At 41.2% G+C, this 22,606-nt stretch overlaps 1 protein-coding gene across 3 annotated transcripts in view; it reads right to left on the reverse strand.

Moving 5' to 3' along the window:
• Nucleotides 1-22,606, reverse strand: part of ttll5 (tubulin tyrosine ligase-like family, member 5) — a 44,428-nt gene that overhangs the window by 9,436 nt on the left and 12,386 nt on the right. For all 3 annotated transcript variants that reach the window (XR_011077664.1, XM_068580234.1, XM_068580233.1), the window contains exons 13-29: nucleotides 20,184-20,265; nucleotides 19,757-19,818; nucleotides 17,196-17,290; nucleotides 16,531-16,572; nucleotides 15,505-15,612; nucleotides 15,279-15,370; nucleotides 14,652-14,714; nucleotides 13,866-14,014; nucleotides 13,339-13,594; nucleotides 12,060-12,177; nucleotides 11,472-11,618; nucleotides 11,291-11,382; nucleotides 11,012-11,160; nucleotides 10,140-10,730; nucleotides 9,868-10,055; nucleotides 7,687-7,826; nucleotides 1,127-1,319 (exon numbers count right to left, since the gene is read on the reverse strand). Coding sequence is in view for 2 of the 3 variants with exons in the window: in XM_068580234.1 (XP_068436335.1) it covers nucleotides 1,127-1,319; nucleotides 7,687-7,826; nucleotides 9,868-10,055; nucleotides 10,140-10,730; nucleotides 11,012-11,160; nucleotides 11,291-11,382; nucleotides 11,472-11,618; nucleotides 12,060-12,177; nucleotides 13,339-13,594; nucleotides 13,866-14,014; nucleotides 14,652-14,714; nucleotides 15,279-15,370; nucleotides 15,505-15,612; nucleotides 16,531-16,572; nucleotides 17,196-17,290; nucleotides 19,757-19,818; nucleotides 20,184-20,265 (2,567 nt within the window). In the remaining variant the exon portion in view is untranslated. The remainder of the gene's footprint in view (nucleotides 1-1,126; nucleotides 1,320-7,686; nucleotides 7,827-9,867; nucleotides 10,056-10,139; nucleotides 10,731-11,011; nucleotides 11,161-11,290; nucleotides 11,383-11,471; nucleotides 11,619-12,059; nucleotides 12,178-13,338; nucleotides 13,595-13,865; nucleotides 14,015-14,651; nucleotides 14,715-15,278; nucleotides 15,371-15,504; nucleotides 15,613-16,530; nucleotides 16,573-17,195; nucleotides 17,291-19,756; nucleotides 19,819-20,183; nucleotides 20,266-22,606) is intronic.

Here is a 22,606-nt window from a genome sequence, read left to right on the forward strand (position 1 = left end):
AGAGACCCATGTGGGTGGAATGAATGGATGGGAAGGAGGAGGGATGTCTGATTTGATGGTAAGACAATGATATCCAGAGTCAGCCTTCTTATGAGCTCAGTTTGTGTGTGAGGCCAAGATAAATATCACCTTAATTAAATGAATTAAGGCTGATGATGATAAAAACAATGATGTGACAGCAACTGCATTACTCTGGGCAGATTGGAAAAAAGCGGGTGCATCCAATCATTCCAGCCTAGAAACTGTGCCAAGCTGTCTCCATTTATTTGCATCCATAGATTAATACAAAATCATTTTAAAAATGAATAAACTATTCTGTTCAAGATTCTCTTTCAAAGCAATTGTACAGAAAAACAAGACGGGCTTTATTTGTTTTTGCGCAAAAATGGCCATGACCTCTCGGCTTTTCTAATCTCTCTCTAAAAAGAGCAAAATCACATCTGTCAAAGCTCATCAGGCATCACTAAATGTTTTTTGTTGCTACATTACTACTGCTGAGAAAATCATATCTCAAAATTGTATCGGTATTGTAATTGAAATACAAATAAAGCTCAAATCTGATATGTACTCATATGGACTTTGTACTGGGGCCTCTTTGGTGCCCTCCTGGGCAGCATTCCTTGATTACTCACCTTCCAGTATAAACCTAGCAGAGTCAATCAGCCAAACAATGTAATCTTGGAGTGAGGAGTCATGTTTGGCTCTCCAGGAATGAGCTTCTGTTAAGGCCACTGAACACCATTTTGTTCAGTGGTTTGGAAAGAGAATCTCAGAATAGCTTTGAAAAAAATGAATGGTAGCTTTCCCCTTGATGTGGGTGTATTTTGCACTACTTTTGGAAGGTGCAGTGCTTAAAGGGAATATTCTGAACAGACACAAATATTTCCTGAGAGTTTTCCTGAACTACAGCTTCAAAATGTTCTGTTTCCCTCCATTCCAATAATGTCATACAACAAAAACAATAGAAGCCAAACAAGTAATTTATCAACTTTTTTGCTCAACCCTAATCCAATTAAACAAAAAAGGAGTGTTTTGAGGGAACAAATATATTTGACAACAGTTCGCAGTAAGACGATGCTGTTGAAATGAAATACTGGGGGGAAACAAACCAAAAGCTCTTATATACCTGGAGTCTGCAATGGCTTTGGTCCGGAAATTGCTGGGACTGAAGTCTTTGCTGTTGTAGTTTCTGTATCGCAAACTGAAGCTGGTAGCTCTCTTGGGTGGGCTGGTAGCGCTGTTTGGGCTTCACCCCCGTCACCAAGCTATAGGGACTCTGCATCTGACCATCCCAGAGACCCTCCTCATGCTTCAGGGGCCTGTGGTTTGAAGAGCACAAATAAAGAGGTGAGCCAAAAGTGGAGAGAATGAGAATGAACAAAAAGACATATAAAGAAAAAGACAAATAGATGTTTGCTTCAGATTCATGCAAACTGTGTTGCTTTGCAGTCGATGCTACGTTGGTAAAAAATCAGCTCAATGTTACCTAATTGCACAAGAATAGAAATGGAACATCTAAAGTATGAAATTTTCCCCTCGTGGCGGAAAAGAAAAAGGTTTTAAAGATTAATAAAACAAACTTAAAATCGAAAAGTACAATTTCTAGGACCAGTTCAATTTGAATACTTTGACAGAAATCACGACCCATCATCCTCGAGAGACAAATGTGTTTTGCACTAGCTAACATTCCCCCAGATGCAATGACACTAAATGGAAAAAGTGATGTGTGAGAAAATCCTGCACCAATAAAAAGCTCTGAAGTGTGTGGTGAAGAAATATGAACCTGAATACATTCCATGTATTTGATTAAAAATGTCAGGCAGTGGTGAGGGTAAGCGGCATATTTGTGTTCTTATCTATTTGGGAAGGTGGCCCTAGGAATTCTTTAACAATCACAAGGAGTCAGGAGTCACAGAAGGTCCAGAACCGCTGGCATAAACAATAAAAGCAGGGAGAGGAGACAATGGAAGAGGTGTGGCACAAGAGAAATAGCATGCATTGAGAAGTAGGTGCACTAACATAATGCTAAAATAGTGACATGCAAAAGTCTCAAATGAAGCAATTACTGACCCATCTTGATAGTTAACAAATACCTGTAAAATTGCAAGATGGTGCCAGTTTGAATGGCTAAATAACATGCCATAGTACCACAGTATTTGCTACCATTCTGTCCTTGTCAGTTATTTTCCCATCCAATCAAAGCAGAGATGTCGCAATACCTAATTAGCTAGCCCATTCCCCTCCACATGTTGAGTTGCAACACCACCGGCATAAAGTAAAAAAGACATGACAGTCCCGGTCTGTAGTTGCTGGGCCCACAGAAGCCTCAAGTCAAAGTGTGCAGATCAGAGTCAAAGAAGAGGGCAAGCCTGTGGCAAACACAGGCTGAACTCAAAACCTTTCCTCTTTGCCTCAGTGCTCCCCGAGCTTCACGTTCCATTCACATCACAAAGCCACAACCTGGAAAGCAAACCTTTTGACGAGTTCCACGAGTTTGTAACTGGATTATCTGTCATTAAAACTAAGCCTGTTTCAGTCTTTTTTTTTGGTTTTGGCCCCCGTTGAGGCAATGAGGCGATTCTCCCCTTCAGACATGCTTAAATTGAGTCTACGTTGAGTCTGGGGCACAAAGACAAAAAACGCCATAAAGAGCAGAACTGGGAACTGCGACGAGAAAATCGAACGAGTAAACGGAGAGCGATACAAGTACAGTTGAAGAAATGGGATCCCTGGGGGTCATAATCACAAAAGAAACTCTTGTAAATTCCTCCCATTACATGCAATAACATTTGTCCATGGGTCTAGAGTAAAAGGAAACACTGTAGACTTAAAGTCACAATAGCTGCTGTATATTTAGAGCCACTCTAAAATTAGAATTCAATTAATCTTGAACAATACACACTGTGGGATAATAATCTTGTGTCGCTCAAGTGAAAACATATTCCTGCCCTGTATGACACAAGGCATCTTAAACTCATGTGAACATAATGGCACATACACATATTGCAAAAACAACTGGCGTGACCACGGGCCAATTCAATTTTTTTTAGCTTCTGGAAACAAAGGCTGGTCTGTGAACCTCGCAAGGCCAGAGATTCTACAACGCCAGGAGACAAAACAAAAACTGGTTCTTTGTTTACAACAGTCATTTCCTTTAGCTTGGCTGCAGTTTGCACACTGGACCACAGGGACCTTCAGCGCTACCAGTTTATTAGCGTATCTAAAACAGTCCATTTCTCCGGTCAAGAGCTTTCCATGACTACAATGTTGCAGAAGGGCCCAAAGGAGAAGTCTTTTTAGACAGGGACTGTCAACACGACACCACGCGAAACATACAGCAGAATCACCATGAATTCAGACCCAGCAATGCAGGGACAGGCAGGAGAGAAGAGCAGTTTTACAGCTGAGTTTCTCATCACTAGTGCAGTTTATGTGTACGGGGCTCCAACAGCCTGGGACCTCCCTCCCTGCTGGACTACTGCTCGATGGTGTCAGTTTACTCCCCGCTGGGATTGCCATCTTTTAATATGCTGATATGACTTCCTGTCGAAAAACACAGCAGCGCCAGTTAAGCACATGTGCGGCATCAATCTAACTATGTGTGAATGTGGGAAAATAGACGGTCTGAGATGACATCATGCTGCAGTATCTCAAAGCCTTGCCTGGTCAGTGTAAACATCAGCTGCCTCAAGAGTATGAGGGTATTTCCAGCCATTACTCAGTTGATTGTTTGCCTTCTTTTATTGCTACAACATGACACTTAACAGGACTGTCCTTAAAATATTAAAACAATTACTTGTATCTGGGCATTTGTTGTTGCAGCAGTTTAGACATGGGTGCTGATTGTTTAGTCAAAGCAGTGGGAGGAATATAATATCCTGAAACGATCAATGGTCTGTTCCAAAATATCGGTTTACTAAAACCTAGAATATCCTGACTGATGTAAACAGGAAAGGCAAAGAGGTTTAAGTCTGAAAATGACATGTTTGATAAAGATGACATTGATGTTTAAGATTGAAATAACATTATTAACTCAATAATACACATTATTCTTTTCATGTGCGCTGTACAAAACTATTGTATTTGGAAATGATGTTACACCTGGTGATGCTGCAGTGACTTCCTGTTTACATAGCCCATTACCTTTTGATTGTCTGATGGCACTACACATGTATCCTTTTTTTAAGTTTAATGGTAAATTGGTAGTTTAAAACTAATAGTAACTACAAAGAATGGTGCAACTCAGTCCTGATTTGTTGGATGAGTTTCAGACTTTTGACAACTGCAAAACGGGTGACACGTGTGCTGCTGTAGAAGTGTGTATATCTGCTGCCTCAATTCATGCATTCACTGGAATTTCACTCTCTTACCTTAACGGTTCTTCCTCCTATTACCACATCTGGCTCTAATAATTGCAAATAAAAACTTCTCTTCTTTTAAATTCAAGGAAGAGAGACATCAAGCTAAGCTCCATCAGATATGTTTTACATTTTCACCAGAGCTTTTCTGATTAGTTGGGATGTTGGCTCAGCAAATGGTCTGCCATAAAATCCTTGGAATGGTTTGTTCTTACAAAATTCGACCAAGTCAAACATCAATCTAACAAAGTATTGAACAGAACTAAAAATACCCAGCATAAGCAGAGTTGTGGTATGTCTCAGTTCTAGCTGTGCTGGAGTGAACACTGCAGAGGAAATAGGTTTGCGGTCATTTGTACGTACAGTGAGAAGAAAATAAGGAGACATTTTTTGTGGGCAGGGTGCTAATGCAGCTCAAGACAAATGATATCACATGATTGATACTAGTGGAGAGGACCAACCACGACCTGCTAATGACTAAATACTATACACTTTATCCCAAACTCAGACCGCAAATATGAAAGCGAACCAAATCACTCAAATCTTAGATCAATCAGCCATAAGTGAGATAAGTGAGAAAACTTGTCTGTATGAAAAATGTGTAGAAGTAACCAAACACAACAAACTGCTTGTTATTTTTTTGGTAGTCTTCTTGACTGTATTCAGAATATTTGACTGTCTGAGTGTTTTACATTGCTCACATCATTTCACAAGTGCATTGAATAGAAATGATCACACACGTTTCAGGAGGTCTAACACCGGAAATGATTCCCCAGTTTACTGTGGACGCATGAAGACCTGCAGTATGGCTCCAAGCCCTCCGGTTGTCAGCACACTGCAGTGAGGCAGCAGCTCTAATAGTGCTGATGAAGCATACCTGGTAGATCCTGGCAGCGGCACTTCAAAGAGCCGTGCTACTCTTTGAAACCCATCATACTTCACCCCTGTGGTTGCTTAAAAAGCCAGTGTGCTTAACAGTTTCAGTATGTTTGGCACAAACCATCGGGCCGAGTGTAGGGGGGAAGGGACACAGGAAATTCGGTGTTATAAGAAACAGCTCCGAGGTGAAATCAAGGCAATTTATCCCAATATCTTATTCAAGACATTTCACTGCAATAAGAGGTGAACGCCAAACCAAGGGCAGGGAGTACTGGGGTACAAGAGAGCTTTTGTATTTCAAGCCAGTGACAAATAGATAGAGGCAGCTGTGTATTTTCTGTAGAGATTTGGAACAAAAGCTTCAATATATTCCACCCTCTATAAATTATTAACCGGAAAAGCTGAACTTAAATGTACTTTGTGATGAATGAAGTGCCAAAACGATTTAGGAAAAGCCAGAATATTTAAACGGAATGACAAAAAAAATGTATGATCCAATCAAAGCACTAGAGTTCTTCAGTTAAATGTGAGATCAAAAGGTGACTTCTGTTTCCTCAGTATCATATATATGAAAGCTGCGTGAAGCTATCCGTAAAATTATACTTTCTATTAAATCTTTCTTCTTGGTTTGTGGAAATAAAAACATTTTAAAAAGGGAACAGGCCAGCAGACATTCTTGGAATTCCCTGACAGCTTGATACATAAGGAAGGGCAGGACTGGAAAAACAGTCCGAGATCAAGGCCAAGCTGTCTGAGACATTGTCACTCACATATCAAGAACAAAAATAAAGCACAGTGACCCTGTATGCTTACCCCTCAATGAATTACACCTTCAAATAGCCAGTTTATTATCCTGGCCTGGTATCATACAGCATGGCTGTGTGATCATATTCTGTCGTTCTGCTTCCTTCCCTCCTCAGAGCAATGGGAGAGGGGTGAGATATGGGGTAAGCAAGACAGACTCTATGGGTGTTGACATTGCCCCTTCACCACTGCCTCCACCCTACCAACGCAATGTTTCAAGCTGCCAGCATGCTTCACACACTCCCGACACTCAGCAGCCAATTCTAGTGTTACTTAGCTCCACAAAGCACTAATAAAAAGAGAATAAAATGCCCATTTCCAGGCAAGTATTGAACTAACCTGCCCAGAGGAGTGTTGGCGCTGTACAATCCTTTTCCAAAGACTAACAATCTTTAATCTAAAAATTCGTCAGAGACCATTAAAAAAGCATTTAGATTCTATTGAGTGTGACCAAATGGGCTACCACAATCTAAGTGTCCACAGTAAAGACTTGTGTTAAGTTGATTGCAGAGAATATCCTCAGGACATTGATTTGTCCAAAGTGATTAATACTTGATAAGTGAAAAGCTTTTCTGTCTTTTAAACACTTCAATCTCAAGAATGATAAAAGCAACTCAACTATAGTATTTTAACTCTTTGGGCCTCATTACATATCCTGGAAAACAAGAATACCAGTTTATATAAACTACAATTTCTGTGTTCGTGCACATCAGCGCAGCATCTGTCAGAGGAGAGAGATGTTCTTGTCCTTGGCAGTGAACCTCATTGAGACTGTAACACACTATTCCTTCTCTGCTGCCTCAGGGGAGGCGGATAAGTAGTGCACTTGGGCACAATGATGAAATTGGACTATAAGGAGCAATGGAGCACCTATAACAGAGCAGAGGTTTGGTTTGCACGAAATTAAAAGCTGGAGTAACAGAGAAGTTACTGTCACAAAGTCCAACTGAAATCACTTTTTTTTTTTAAATTGATGATTTCTGGTCTGAAAAGAGAAGTGACTTGCAGAGCAGGTATGCGTGTTGTTGCAGACAAGAACAAGTAATAATTTCAGCTGGACTTTAAGATGGTCCAGAAATGAAACCTTTCGCAATCTGAAATGAAGTGCTAAGTAACGTTTTCAGTTTTTATACAAATAAATATCCTGACTTTTATTTGAAGAGAGGATTAAAAAAAAACTTGCTTCCCACTCTGCTGTTTACTATAAACAAGGTTCTGCAAATCTCTGCTTACCGTAGGTCATCTTGGAAAATGAAGAGAAAAATACGGAGATAATGTAAAGAGCTACTGGTTATATAAAGCAAAAAGACTTGAAAAAAATGCACAACGATTGCTCATAGGGTTGCACAATTCAAACCTTTTCTCTCCCAATACCCATTAAAATACTTACATTTATGGTTTCTGGTGATTCCATGTACCAAACTGATACCAGTGCTCCAATTAAGCAACCCACCATGACTGAGTAAACGTAACTGATGGTAGAAACATTGAGTTGAGGAAGAAACTTTATCGAATCAAATTGGTGCATCCCAAGTTGTACTGCAGAAAAAAAGTACTTTTGAAATGCCCTTTTCACCCACAGTTCTGTATTACTACTAAAAACCCAGAAATAGTCTCAGCATATGCCAGATGTCTTTGGACTCACCTCGTGCTGCTACATAGATCTGTTCTGGAGTAAACAGCTTTCACTGGCCCTTGGGTTGGAGCAGCAGTGAGCCGCATTTTAGAGTTCAGTGTGACGCTCTCTCTGTTCAGCATCCTGTTTGCCAGGTTCAGGTTGGTCAACTGTGAGCAGAGAAGATAATCAACAGATTATTCAAATCAAACCAATTTAAAATAATTTTCAATATACATACCCAATGTATTAACAAGATGTACTGTATGTATTCACTGAAAAAAATCTATGTTAAGTCATGTCCCTTCAACCAAACACCTCACTGATCCCAGTATCTAAAGCAAATTGGAATGTGTGATGAATAAGCACTCATATTGTGTTCCTCCCTGCATCGACCACTTTATTCTCTTGCCTCTGGGGGCTGTGTGAAATGTACACACAGCACATGGCCGAGCTCGTCTCCGCTCAGCACTAAATCCAGGCGGTCCCCCCCTCCCTTCTCCATCTTTGACAGAATCAGCTATATCATGAATCGCCAGCCAAAATCTGTTTATGACTACTGTGGCAACTGCACCTCTGTGCTGCGCCGTACTACCCTGGGAATTATATTCAGTGAAAGCTAATGGGAGAATAAATTATACTGCTGTGGCGCTTTATTTACTTTATTTTCTCCCGTGCACTAAATAGTCCAATGGGAAAATTGTAATGCGGCCAGGCCTTGTACGACGTGACAAAATGTGTCAGCATAGTGTTACACAGGCTCAGCTCTAAGTTACTTATTAAGGTAGACTGGACGTATTCTTACAAGCTGTGCGATCTAAACTGAGGAAATTAAATGTGGAAGCCATTGCTTTTGGACAAATCATCTATCATGATAAGCCATTAATATATGTATGTATCTATAATGAATATATCTTCACCACATAAGGCACCGTTACAATTGTTCAGTGTCTATCATTCACAGAACACCCCGTCATCTAAGGTCATGTGCACCAATTTGTCGAACTGAGACACAGTTACAAGAATGTCTTATGATAGTGTTTTGGACAAACACATACGGACATATGGACATACTGTAAAGGTTCATATTTACGCATCTCAGGACAGTATATGTACTTTATTAAAGGTGACTATCCCTGACTTTACTCAATTTCAGTTTCTGTTTTGTATACATTCTGACCAGCTTGAGAGCGAGTAATTACCTAAACCTCAGAGGTCAACTGGGGCAACAGGGTGTTGTTCGTGTTTACAACGTTCTCCATTTAGTTCAGCAAGTGATTTAATGACTTCAAATCTGAGTCCTAAAAGAACACTCTGAGCACTTTGAGCCTTTAAGTGAAAAAGACTGGACTATTTCACTCCACAAAATACACTGCTGCCATGCCCAGGATTAACTATTCATAAGAAATACAGCAAACACCGTTTACATAGACAGAATAATGTAGAGTCAAGAGGAAGCCATAAAATCTGCAGTCTGTGTGGTCTGGTGCCATCACAAAAAATAAATGTTAGAAAAAAATCCAGTGAGTTAGAGGACGTAGAAGAGGAGGAGGAAGAAGAGGTTGAGGGGCTCCCCATGCCGAACGACAAACCTTTGGGGTATATAAGAGAAGGTGGTGATGGAGCCAATGGAGCTGCCGCTCCCCTGCTCAGTGCCAATTTGCTACATTCCTCTATTTATAAGCATCAATTACCACAAAAAAAGTGGCTGCTTGTTAAGTATCAACAGAAATCACTCCCCCATGGTGCATCTGATAATGAGACCTCACACAGAGCTGAGGCTTGATGCGGATCACCACTGTTTAGGCCAGCCAGCTTCAAACCCCAGTTCCAGATCCACCCCCGCATCAACCCCAGCCCACAGACTGCAGGCGAGCTGAGGACTGAAGGAGGAAGGTGCACGGTACGAGGCAGCAGACCCTGCGGCTCCAACAGGTCTGCTGAACGAATGAGCAGCTAGATGCCGCCAATCAGCATGGGGTCAGAGCCAGGTTTACGCATCAACAAAGAGAAATATTAGAGACCTCACAGTGAGAGACTACTGCAGCGGCCCCAGATTCCTCCTCCTTACATGAAACACTGCACAGATCACTTTACAGTTGCTTAATAAATCGACATGGCTTCTTATTTGAGCACAATGAAACTCCGCGCTTCCGATGGGAGTAGCTGTTGACTCAGTGAGCCATAGAGGTAAGAACCAAGTGAACTCACGTGTTGTGTCAGCAGGTTGATGTGACTGGAGCCTGCATAGTGGCGAGCAACCTGCTTGTCAGCCAGATTCTGCAGGGCTGAGATGAAGGCCTGCTGGTTAGACTGGGCTTGGGCCGACAGCGAGTTTAACTCCTTTATTGTCCCGGTTGAGTTGGACTTCAGCTTACTGGAACTGCTCCTCCTGATTACTGATATACAGAGTAACAGAAGGCTAATGTGATAAAACAGGAGTAAATATGATAACCAACAGCAATGTAAAGTACTGAGTTTACCTTGGCCTGCAGAGGTAGGTCGAGAGAGCTTCTGCTTATAGATGCGCGGGACACTCGGGATGGAAATGGCTGCTGCTCCAGAGCTGGACGTCGACGAGGTAAAGGACTGAATCCTCCTGAGCGCCTGGGTGGATGTACCACTACCGATTGTGTGAGAGCCAGTGGAAACAGCTGTCCACATTGCTTTCGGGGGCTGTGTGACCACAAGGGCCGGGGTGTATGCAGGAGGGTCAGAGAGAGACTCAGGATGGCAAAACTGAGATTTAGCCAAAGACTGTGCATAGGACGGTGGCTGAAAAGACGGTGGCTGAAGAGGTGGTGGCAGCGGACAGTGGAGAGGCAGGGACGCCAGACCTGTGGTGCAGTGCTTCAGGTGAATATGTGTGCAGTCTAAAGTCACGGGAAAGCTGGAGCCATGCTGGGCGGCCTGAACCTCCGGCTGGATTTGACCAGTTCTACCCGCTGCTTGTCGGTCTTCAGTCCGGACAGAGGGCTGACTCTCATTGGTCTTGACGTCTGGGTCACAGCTGACTTTCCCTCTGGAGAGCGAGGACTCTGAAGCACTTGAATCCTCTTTGGCCACAGGGAGAGCTGTTCAGGAGAGGAAAGAAGCCAGAGCTCTTTTATCATCAGTTAGCCATTCCTTGGCTCTGACACACATTTGTTTTCCCCCTATGAGTCCTAATCGTTTGAAGCTGACCTTTTCTTCACCCCAGATGACTCAATCTTTTCCTATCACTTTTTTTAGGGGGGGGGGGGGGTTACAAATCTAAACTATTCCTGTTTACTGTGCTGGAATGATAAAATATTAAACATAAACCAGACCTTCAGGAACAAAAATATGGGGAAAAAAACATGCGGGAGGAACTCACTTTTGGAGTTCTCACAGATTCCTAAATCTCTTAAGGCTTTTACTTCATGACCGTCTTTCTTAACACTCCTGAGTTTTGTTCCGAGGAAAACGGTGGCTGATTTATTTTTCTGTGTGTAGAATGTCAGCACTTCCTCCAGATCGTTTTCACTGTTGAAAGAAGAAAAAACAGAACATACATGTGCAGAAAGAGATCCCTCTTCAGTCAGTAGAATATATAAGTTTAACAGTAAAAAGCCAAGTACTGAACAATGGGCAGTGGGTTTGCCAATTCACTAACCTTGCTGCTGTGATGTACTCCTGAAACACACTGGGGTTAACACAATGCTCCTCTTCACTGTTCTCTGTTTTTCTCACTACATGTTCAGTTTCCTGAGAAGATAGGAAAGAATAAGACAGCAGGTATACGCAATATGCATAATACTTCCCAGATTACACCTGTGGAGTCCGGGAACAAGCACCTTGTTGTAACAGTGGATAAACTCTGCGAGCTGGTGGGACAGGATGCGTCTGCGGTCTTGGAGTGGAAGCTGTCGACTGGGTAAGACCACCTTTATGTCTTGTTCAAGGTTACTGGCTGCTCTCCTCAGGAAGCGAATCACCAATTCCTGGGCAGAAAAAAAACATTTACATTATCACTGAACCTCTGATTCATCCTGCTGCGCGTATTCAAGCTACCTGTGTGTTCGCTTTTCAGAGTTCAAAGCTTTTCAAAGCATTGAACCTTAGAAAGCATTAGAGGTCGACTTTTATTTACATTGATTTACCACCAAGGTTTGAGGTCACTGATGATGATGATTGTGTTGATGATGTATGCCCGAACAATGCAGACTTTCCTATCAGGCTAAGTTCTACAGAGACCACCTTTTTGTTAAGTGTGGCCACAAATGTCTTGTACACATTTCAGCTCCAGCCAGGGTACATATGAGTAACAGAACAATAATAAGGGAAAATCTGGCACGTTTAAACATACAAGGGAGGCAATGCTCCAAGGAACAACTCATGTCCATTTATTAGAAAAGGGAATTCAAAAATGGTTATCATTATACCATTTGGTCGTTGTCCTTGTCTGGCCAGGCTGGGAGGGTATTTGCTCTGCTTTCTGCCAGCAGTCTTTGCTGGACTCGCTGCAGGTATGAGGAAAAGGCCATCCGGGCCTGCACTTTACTGGAGAAGAGCGAGAGGAAAATCATTAAGAACGGCAGAGGTAAAGCAATGGAAAAGGGAAGTCCGAGCAACAATTGCTCATCAACATCAACTGGATCCTCTGCTTGGACTTCTTTGATGCATCTGTTATAACAGAAAGGACAAGCAGTACTCATGTATTCATGAGCTGACATATTCCCCAGAAAAGAGAGAGGGAAAGCAACAACAGGTATGTATCACTTTCAGCCAAACTTTGTTGAAACACAATGTATCTTGTCTTGCACGGTATCAAAATGATAAACGGTCTCTGTGACCTGCGTGAACTTGGAAAGAGTACTGTCAGAAGATTGAAAAAAAATGTTTTGGAAAAAGCTGTCAAATACAAACAATGACATGCTGTACTATAATTTCGCTGCTCCATGCACAGTCCTGGCAAGCCCAGAGGAATTTCTACAAACTCAGACTTGTTATTGTAATTCTTCCTCAAATTATAATCTCAGGCACACTTTTAAAATCACCATCAGACCGCAGTCTTTGTTGCACTTAGGTAGTATGACGGGTATACGGTATCTTTATCTTGATGAAAGAATATATTAAAAGGGGATACTCAGCCAATTTGGAAAGCATTACATGTTGATATCATCTTACCATAACTCCCTTCACTTCTCACTCAGTACACAGTCACGCTGTAGCTGTCACAGAATAGGTTAGAATTTTAGCTTTCTTGCAGGTAGGTCATGGACCTTAGCACTTAAGCTCTTACCTGTGATGCTTCTCTCATCTACACTTGCTCCAAATTAACTAAACTGAGGAACCACCTGGTGTAATGCCTTTAGTTAGAGTAGCTAAGAAGGTACCATAATACCACAAACAAAAAAGTGAAATACTAGAATGACTTATTTTCTATACAAATGGGTAAATTGCGTAAAAAACTCTGACATGGAAGATAACAATGAAATGACGTGTTGAGTCCAGCAATAAGTAAGCAAGTCACAAACAATGGATCCAACTGTGGTGACGATCATAACAAAAACATACTGTAGGTCGTATGGTGACATAGGTACACAAGAGTGGGAAGTGCCTTAGCGCATTTCATCGTTCCCCGTATTACACAGAGAAGGAGAGAGAAGAAAATGCAGAACAGGAGGAAGAAGAGAGCAGCTGCCCAGCATACAGACTGACCTGAGGTCCCAGCCCTGCTGAAGGATGTTGAGCAGGTTGACTCTGGGCCTGGCATTGTGTGTGGCTGCCTCTGAGCTGGACAGAGCCTCACTGTGGCAGCACTCCAGTTGTGTGGCCACTTGTTTTCTTTGCTCCGTTACCAAAGCCTTGTGTGAGACTGACTTAAGAGCTTGTTTCACCTCCTCCCTTTCCTCCTGAGCGCAGTCCTCTCCCTCTTGACTGCTGCACTCCATCGGGGGGGCCTTGGATTTCTTCCCTGAGGTATGCAGCATTGCAAAGGAAAGACACATGCCAATTGCATCACTGACATTTTGGATAAAATACACATATAACCTCAAAATAGGGGTTCCATTGTTGCTGCAATGAAATGAACTCATACAGAGTCATATTTGGCCAACCCTACCGTGACACAGGAGAGTTATTTATTGGAAAGAAACATGCATTAGCTTGTAATGTTGTCCCACTTAGCTACACTCTGGTTATTTAAAAGTTGTTTCCTAAAGTGAGGCAGAAAACATCATCCCTACCGGATTTCTTCTTCCCTGCAGCAGAGCGATGAGTCGGGTGGCGCTGTCTCCTCTTCCTGAACTCCAGAGACAGAAGCTTTCTCTCGTACTGGAGATCGTGACCACCGTGGACGGCATCCACCTGCAGCTGCACATTCCCATTCACATTCCTGAGAGAAAGAGCAAGACATGTTGTCAAAAAAACAACTATAATGTTTTTTTTATGTGTATCAACAACTATGTAGCAGAGCAACGGTTGTAAATTTCAACTTTAACTGAAGCCAGTTCTGAGAAAGATGAGTGTGGTTGAGTTGACATGATATAGACAGTGATGTTCTAGAGGAGAAAAGATAAATGACAAATAATAACAGAAACTGAGGTCTTGCTGCAACAAACATCTCCCTAATCTGACGACCAAACAAATATAATATATAAATACCAAACAAATATAATATATAAATATCCTTTATGGGCTCATTTGGGGGCTAAATCCAAAGCTGCGATAAAACTTGAAAACCCATACAGATTCAAATAACATGAATGCATGCTGTATTACAATAACACAATGTGGTTCAATAGAAAGGCACAGTTCAACTATAATTGTCTATCTCCTTCTACCCCCAAATCACCGCCGCAGCGCTACATAGACATTGGCGCACTGGAAAACTTGACTGTACAACGTCTTCTCAGCTGTTCCTCTCACCTATCCAACCCAAAGACCAAACAAACGACACTTTAGAATCCACAAGTTTCCACAAGAAATGGAGAGATTTAATCCCCAATCCCAACCACAATGGAAATGCTTACCTTCCATGGAAAAGTCTGCTTGCCAACATGTAGTTCAACGATGTCTTGGACTCCAGATATCCACTGAGAGAAGAAGATAATAAGCAAATTACAATAATCATAAAGGCAGAAGCCCCAATGAGCCTCTGTATACTTATTGCGTCAAATGTGTTAAAATGTAGGATTAAGTGATATAGCTAGTCTGGATGTAGACACAGTTAAATGCACCAATAATTCCCCAGGACGCTCAATAATATGTTCTTTAAAATGCCACATAATCCATGCTGCTATGAGAGGCGTGGCTCTAATCAAGCAACAAATCCCCATAGGAATATGAATTGCAAGCACAAAAACTGATTTCCTCTCTAATAGTGGCTGCAATGCCATTGCAACATAAAGTTGCTGTCCGATATAAGCCTTTCCTGGAACATAATATACAGAGTTAAAAAAAAAAAGCCAGTTTGGTGCATCTTAGTCTGGTGGTTCAATTAGTGACAGTCAAGAGGAGTCGTGCGGTCTGGCTTTAGCCACTGACAGCATTCATTTAATCTAAGTACCCCACTTATTTGAAGACAGTATTAATAATGAGTAACATTATAGACAAACACCCCTTGGGAATTACAAGTGTTGCTTCTTGGCTCAGCTCACCTATAGAGCTCCCAAGTGTCTGCGGTGGGGAAGATCCTAACGAAGCCTCCCCGTCTCTTGTACTCTTCCTTTATCCTCCTCAGCACTTTGATCTATGTTAGTGAAAGAAAACAACAGATGTGTGCAACCAGTTTTTAAAAGTTATTGTACTTTCAGGTTCCCATAATGTGTTAAATTAACAAAATCCTGCACTTCATGTCACACACTACCATTTCAAAGGCCTTACCTCATCAGCAGTCAAGCTCAAAGTGCTGTCTCCATGGCCCCGTTCAGGTCCAAGCTTGTCTTTCGACCCCTCTGTTTCTGAGTTACCAGCCGGTGTGGGCCTCTGACGCTACAGGGGAGAAGAGGAGAGACCAAATCAACTAATGTCAACCACTAATGCCCACTGTTATATCTTTTTCCAACATAAATATTGGCCAATGTAAAATATTATAATAATTGATCCCATTTTTGATCAATTCTAGTAAAGGTTGTGATAGTTGCAATTTTTACATTTTTAGTAAAGACATCATTGTTACTGAAAAACTACCAATCTGAAAGACAATTCTTATTCATAAAATGTACAATGTGCAAACTACAGCTTGTGTAACAAAAAAATAGCCTCTCTTCTTCTCTCCCTGTCACATAAATTAAGTATTTTTGTTCCACACTGGCCTCCCTGGCCTCCCCCGCGCTGCTTGCACTACCAGGCTGTGATCGACAACTTTGGCATGCAGATTGAATCTTGGGCCAGGCAGAGGGGCACAACCCCACAGAATCACATTCAGAATTTGTCATCTAAATAGTAGGGGGATTATATTCAATTTGTTGGACACAGCTGGGGGGATACAGAGGCAGCCAAAAAGTGACAAGGCCCAATCCTTAAAAAAAACCTCATCTGTTGATCTTAATCAGAGTAAAGAGAGAAGAGGTTCTCTGAAGGGCCCTGGAGTTTGACAACAGCCTCTGTGGTTTAGTGTTGGGTTTGTTTTAGCGACGTCTGAAAAGCACATCAAAGTCTCTGAGTTTCGGGTCAAGTGGTGCATTGAAGAACTTAAAGCACTTGCTTACTACTAAGGCCACTTTGCTAATGTAATGAGAATTCTATTAAGAATAGCATTAGGAATTGATCTGTCTGTCTCTGTCACTATGAAAAATGGTAAAGCCACATAATCAAATAAAGAGAAAGAAGTAAGCAATTTCTTATCAGTAAATTGCAAAGGAACAAGGCAGAAGAAGATTAATATGTCTGAGTCTGAAGAAAACTCACCATTCTGCTGTGTGCAGTGGCTGTCGGTGCAGAAAGAGGTTTCTAAGAGGCAATGGGGGAAGACATTAGGTTGTGGGTGAGCGTCAACATTACTATTGAACCTCAAAGAAGTTGCATACAGACGGCGTGTACGCTCCATCGATACGCAACAATGAAACATTGTTCCTGTAGGTCTAAACAGGCTCTTTACACAATAAAAGGTGGAGCAGAAATCTGTCCGATTTAGTAATCTCCCTCCAGCAGATCCTGCGCCAAATCTGGGTGCAGTAGTCGAGGGGAGAGAGCCAAGTGCATTAACTGTTGTGGCATCATTAGGCAACAAGGCCTGGAGAGAGCATTAGTCACTTGATTAAAAATGATAAAACAATAAGTCACAGAGAGTAGCGCTTACAAACTGATGTCACTCAAACAGTGTAATTACATTAGCAGTTGTTTTGCATTACAGTGAATTTTCCATGAGGGCAGAAGAAGAGCTCAGTGACAGTGGCAGGAATGTACTGTAAGCAACAGAGAGATGAAGACAAGAATGGGAATGTTTCACAAGGAAGGGTGAATGAGTGCAACACTTGGCTCAGCTCTCTGCTGTGTGAGTGTGTGTGTGTGTGTGTGTGTGTGTGTGTGTGTGTGTGTGTGTGTGTGTGTGTGTGAGAGAGAGCATGCAGTACCTGTGTTCTTTGGGCTGCTGGGTGCTTGAGTCCGGGGTCCAGGGTGACTCGTTCAGAGCGTGGTTGTCTCGATAGGGGGTCCTGACACACAAAGCCTGCGGGGACACAGTAGAGTTATAAAGAGCTATATCAATGACATCAGATCTTAAACATGTTACTCATTCCCACGACCTTCATATATTGCATCAGATCTTCAATGTTAGTGCAAGAAGACCAAAGTGCAGCGAGGGACACAAAGGCAATAAATTACATGTAAACCAACTATATCTTTAACACTATCATTCTCAGTCAGACATATTTGCTCCAAAAAAAAAGGAAAGACATGTTTTGATATAGTGGCACACCAGAGCCCCCTGATGTGAACCACTGACCTCACAGAATAGTTTGGCGTTTTGGGAAATACGCTTGTTTACTTTCTTTCACTCTCACATCTGTCTGTTGAATTTAAAGTTACAGCCAGCAGCTGGTTAGCTTAGCATAAAGACTGGAAACAGTGGAAACAGGAGGAAACAGCTTGCCTGGCTCTGTCCAATGGTAATAAAAGCTGCCTCCCAGACACTATTAAGTGCACTAATTAACATGTAATATCTTGTTTGATTTGTATGTACAAACACCAAAGTGTAAAAACAACAGTTCAATGTTTAATGGGAAGTTACATGTTAGACTATTTTTTGTCTCGGACCAGTTTCAATGCAACCACCGAAAGCTGCAGATGGTTACAGCTAGTACACGTCATAAAACTTTAACTTTGATTTGTGTACATGTAAAAAATATTGACATTGAGAGGTGCTGGTAGGGGTATTTTGTTCCCGTCAAACAGAGCCTTTATGTTATGCTATGCTAACCAACTGCTGGCTGTCGCATTATTATGGCCAGATGTGAGAGTACTGATCCTGACAGCTAACCCTGCACAAGAGAACTAATACACATATTTCCCATAATGTCAAGCTAGTCCTTCAACTTTTTTACTTAAAGAAAGAAGACATGTTTTCTCATTGTGGCACTCTGTTTTGGATTTATATGCTTTAGCTCCACACATTTCAATTTTAGTCATAGTTTATATCAGGGTGGGGAAACATGTTTTTAATTCACATTTACTACAAAGATGTTCACCCCCAGAGTCAATAAGTTTCAAATATTCTGTTTATTAATTCCCAAACTCCCTCAAAGCTACTATAGGTGAAAGTAAAATGTTAAAGAAATATGTTTATGTTGCATCTTGCAGTCACACTTGACAGCTTGGAGCTCAAGGCTATTTGAACTACCTCATCCAAGCCGTCAGGTAAGAATCAGGCCTCTGCCATGCGCTTTCCTAAACACAGCAATTATTACAAGCATGGGCGACACGGAAATGACAGCTTCACACAGGCGGAAAATTAATGCTAATGGTATGCTGTCATTATTTACAGGTCTGGGATGCGGCCCAAGTGTTATCAGCCAACAGCCCCTTAGTTTGTTTGGTACATAATAGATGTGCTATGTTTTACATGCCACTGCTTATTTTCCCCAGACCCGTAGTAGCGTCTCAGTCCAAAGATAACTGGCAATTTATGATTCTACTCTTTCATTTAATGACCAAGAGGGGAGGGTTTCAACCACAGCATGTACTAGGCTGAGACACATGTGTGTGCGCGCGCACACACACACACACACACACACACACACACACACACACAGCCATTCCTTTAATATCATTAGGAGACCGTAGACAGACTTAATGGTTCAGTGCCTGTTTAGATGGATGCCTGCTCATCAGTAGGCTCCATATATCCTGTGAATGGTAATAAGGATAAATAATAAGGATTAGGTAAAGTAAAATAATCAGGAGACGTGGAAGTCGTGGCTAATATTGGTCTCTTTTTTTGCTCAGACAAACTTTCAGACCTGTATGCTGTCATTGTGTTATATTCTTCTTGATTTTAATTTAGACATAACAGTATATTATAAGCTCTTCTTTTGTATGATAATTAAATAATTGAGAAGGCAGGATACAACAGAGACACATCTCATTCCTTGCTACAAACAATTCTGTAAACAGTGTTTATCTATGCCTTGGGCCAGACCTTTTTTGTATCTTCATGTGAAAGCTTTAGTTTGACAAGTCAGATCCAGTTTCTAAAGAAAGCTTAATGACTACAAAATAACTAAGGCCGCTGTTGAAAATTTGATCCGCAAGTCAGTTGATGTGAATTAATGAAGTCTGCGGGTTTTTTTTCTTAAGACTGGAGCCATACAGCTATTGTTGACAGTTTGCACGAACTCAATAAGTGGAATAACGGAAAACATTAAGCATTAAACAATAGACAACTGTCTCCACATGTGTAAAACGTGCTGGTTACAAGTAAGACCAAATATCATTGATGTCTTTTGAGTGAAAAAAAATTCAGGATAATTAAAACACGATTAATTCTATATCAGCTTTTCCAAATGCAACATCTTGATTCCAATTACAATATTTTGCAAGAAATACTCTTTGAGTTGTACCTCAAGTAAAATCTTTTTAAGTCATTGTTTCTTATTAAGTCTTATCTTATTAAGTCATTGTTTCAGCATGCACTCACCCACAAGCGAAAACATGTCTGCAATCATGCTGGCCTTTATCTTCAGATCCAAGGGTGCATCACTGTAAATAAGTCAATTTAAAAAAAAAAAAGATTTTAAGGAAACAAAAAAGCAAACAAGACGATTACAACACATACATGGAGTTGAGAAAATGAGTCAACTGTGATTAGAAGATCCAGATCTGTTGCGTGACCTTGACTAACTGCTACATTGACAAAACACTTTAATTTTAGCCTGAGGGTGTGCTTTCACAAAATGTGAATGCCATTTTCTTCAATGTGGCATTTAATTGACATTGTTTTCTTTCTTTTGCATATTCAACAAAACAAGTATTCTTCAATATGTTGGGGTGAAATAGACAGTTTCAGAGAGATCCTGCTGCAACAACAAAATACAGAATCAAATGAGTAAGACAGTGTCACTCACCAGGCCAGGGAGGGGGAAAGGTTCACCTCTAACAACCAGGGTTTGAGGTTGGAGTCAATGAGCACGTCAAAACCATACAGTTCTACAGAGGGAAACACACAATGAATCATAGAGTTTTCACCACTGAAACCTCTGAGATCTGATCGCTGAAAATAAAGCATGAAGGCTATCAAAGTCACAAGACTTTTTTCACAGTCTCATTATGTGGCATTTGGCAACATGGCCTCTGTCTTTCTGCTACTGATTACACGCATGTTACATCCCCAATCACTCAAGAGAGAAACATTTACCAAAGCCTGCTACTGAGGGATTGGCTCAATTACATTAACTAAGTACATACACATTTCATCTGTCGTGAAGTTGCTTACGTAAGACGGTAGATCAAAAACTGCACTGTGGCTGTGAATATTTAAATACGTACACTCAGTAATTTTGTCATGACTGGTAAGGTTAAGCAGTCCACATATTGTCACTACATATTACCAAGAAGGATGGCGCACTGAAGGGTACCAGAAAAAGCTCCACCCCCGTCATAAAGTTAGCATCTTACCCTACTGGGGCAATAAATAATGAACTCCAGGAGTACAAGTGGGATAAATATGGGGGAATTAGGCTATATATTTTATATATTTAACTCCAATAATAGCTTAACACTGAGTGACATAATAAAAGGCATTTACAAAGTGGTCAGGAAGTTCCCTGTGTAAAAATGGTCAATTTTACCCCAATTTTCCCTCTTGTTTCACTGACTGATATATATAAATATATATATATATATATATATATATATATATATATATATATATATATATATATATATATATACACACACATATGGCTCATAGAGGCAGAGTTGGTCCATGAAAGCCGTCACACTGATCTGGGGAGTGTCACCCTGAAAGCCAACGACCCGCCGGCCCCAGCAGCAGCGTGCAGGCAAACCACAGTATTTTACAGGGATAGCGCAAAAAACAGCCATAGAGCCAGAGGAAAAATCCTTGTAATGGCACTTCAAAAGAATAGACTATGTTGAGAATAGGCCAGGGGGGAGGTTTCAAAGCGGCCATAACCAGCACTGTTTGTTCTAGCATCTCAGGTCAGTGCCAATGTTAAGCATACAAATGCAGCGTGACAGCGAGTGAAGGCTTTAAATTGTACTTGCTGGAATATTGTTAGGCAATGCTGGGCAATTCTAGTATAACAAGATGAGTTACATTTATTTGTCTGGGCATTACTTACTGTAGCAATCTGTGAAACAAATGTTCACCCTGTCAAAGTAATGCCTCACAGCTAGTTTTACTGGACAATATATATTTTTATATACATATATATATATATGTATATACATATATACATATATATATACATATATGTATATATATATATATATATATATATATATATATATATATATATATATATATATATATATACACATATATACGTCTTATAAATAAAGGAGAGCAGATTTGACACAAGTTGAGTTAACTCATCATGAGGAGCACTACAAAACGGGGCTTTGCTTTTAAAAGTCATGGCATTGAACACAAGTGAGACTCAACTTAAACAAGGACACTATCAAAATCCATTATAGGACATTTAACATCCAGGGTTTTTCCAGACTGCTGTCAATTTGACTCTTCTTTTTTTTTAATCTGCCTTATGTGAGTTCCCTAACTTTATTGAAATGTAATACTAAATGGCTCCTTAAAACCTTAATCGGAAGTTTCTTTCGCTACTCGTCTTTCAACATCTGTATTAAGACAAGTTTGCAAAAAAGCACATTGGATTTTGTCCTTTGGTCTATATTACATGGGTCATGAGGTCAAAATATGGTAGCTTCATGAGGTCCAAATTGGTGTAACTGCAAACTGTATTTTCATGATGGAACTGAACAAGGTTTGCCATACATGGTCGAGCCAAGAGCAGCAACTGAAGCTGCTACTGCCATCTTTAACTTCTTTAACTTCTGAGGACGGATGGGACCCCCACTGCTAAACAGTCAGAACAGCACTAAGATTTTATTTTCCACTCGTCGGCTTATCCCGTTCGAGCCTTTTCTGAATAAAAACGCAAACATAAAACATTATGCATTGCTCCTGGGGAACAGAGTGCTTGAATAAATGGGTTTGAGCCTGTAGTGCCTCACTAGTGGCACCACAACAACAGAGGAAAATAGGGAGGTGTTACACCACCTCACCAGCCCCGACAAGCAGGCTCCATGTGCCGCTCATTTTCCCCCAATTAGGAGCAGACGCCGCTTCTGCCCCATGAGCCTGCCATGCCGCTCACTGCTAGACACGTTTATCTATGGCTCGACCGCTGCCGGGGGAGGGCTGTTAAATGTGCCCACAGAGGCCACAACAAGCATCACAGACAAGGAGAGTCGAGGCAGCGAACATCCACATCACACCCATTAAAGA

This window comes from Clinocottus analis, unplaced genomic scaffold (genome assembly GCF_023055335.1).
Source record: "Clinocottus analis isolate CAN_PGR_092001 unplaced genomic scaffold, fCliAna1.0.p SCAF_17, whole genome shotgun sequence".
Taxonomy (NCBI): Eukaryota; Metazoa; Chordata; class Actinopteri; order Perciformes; family Cottidae; genus Clinocottus; species Clinocottus analis.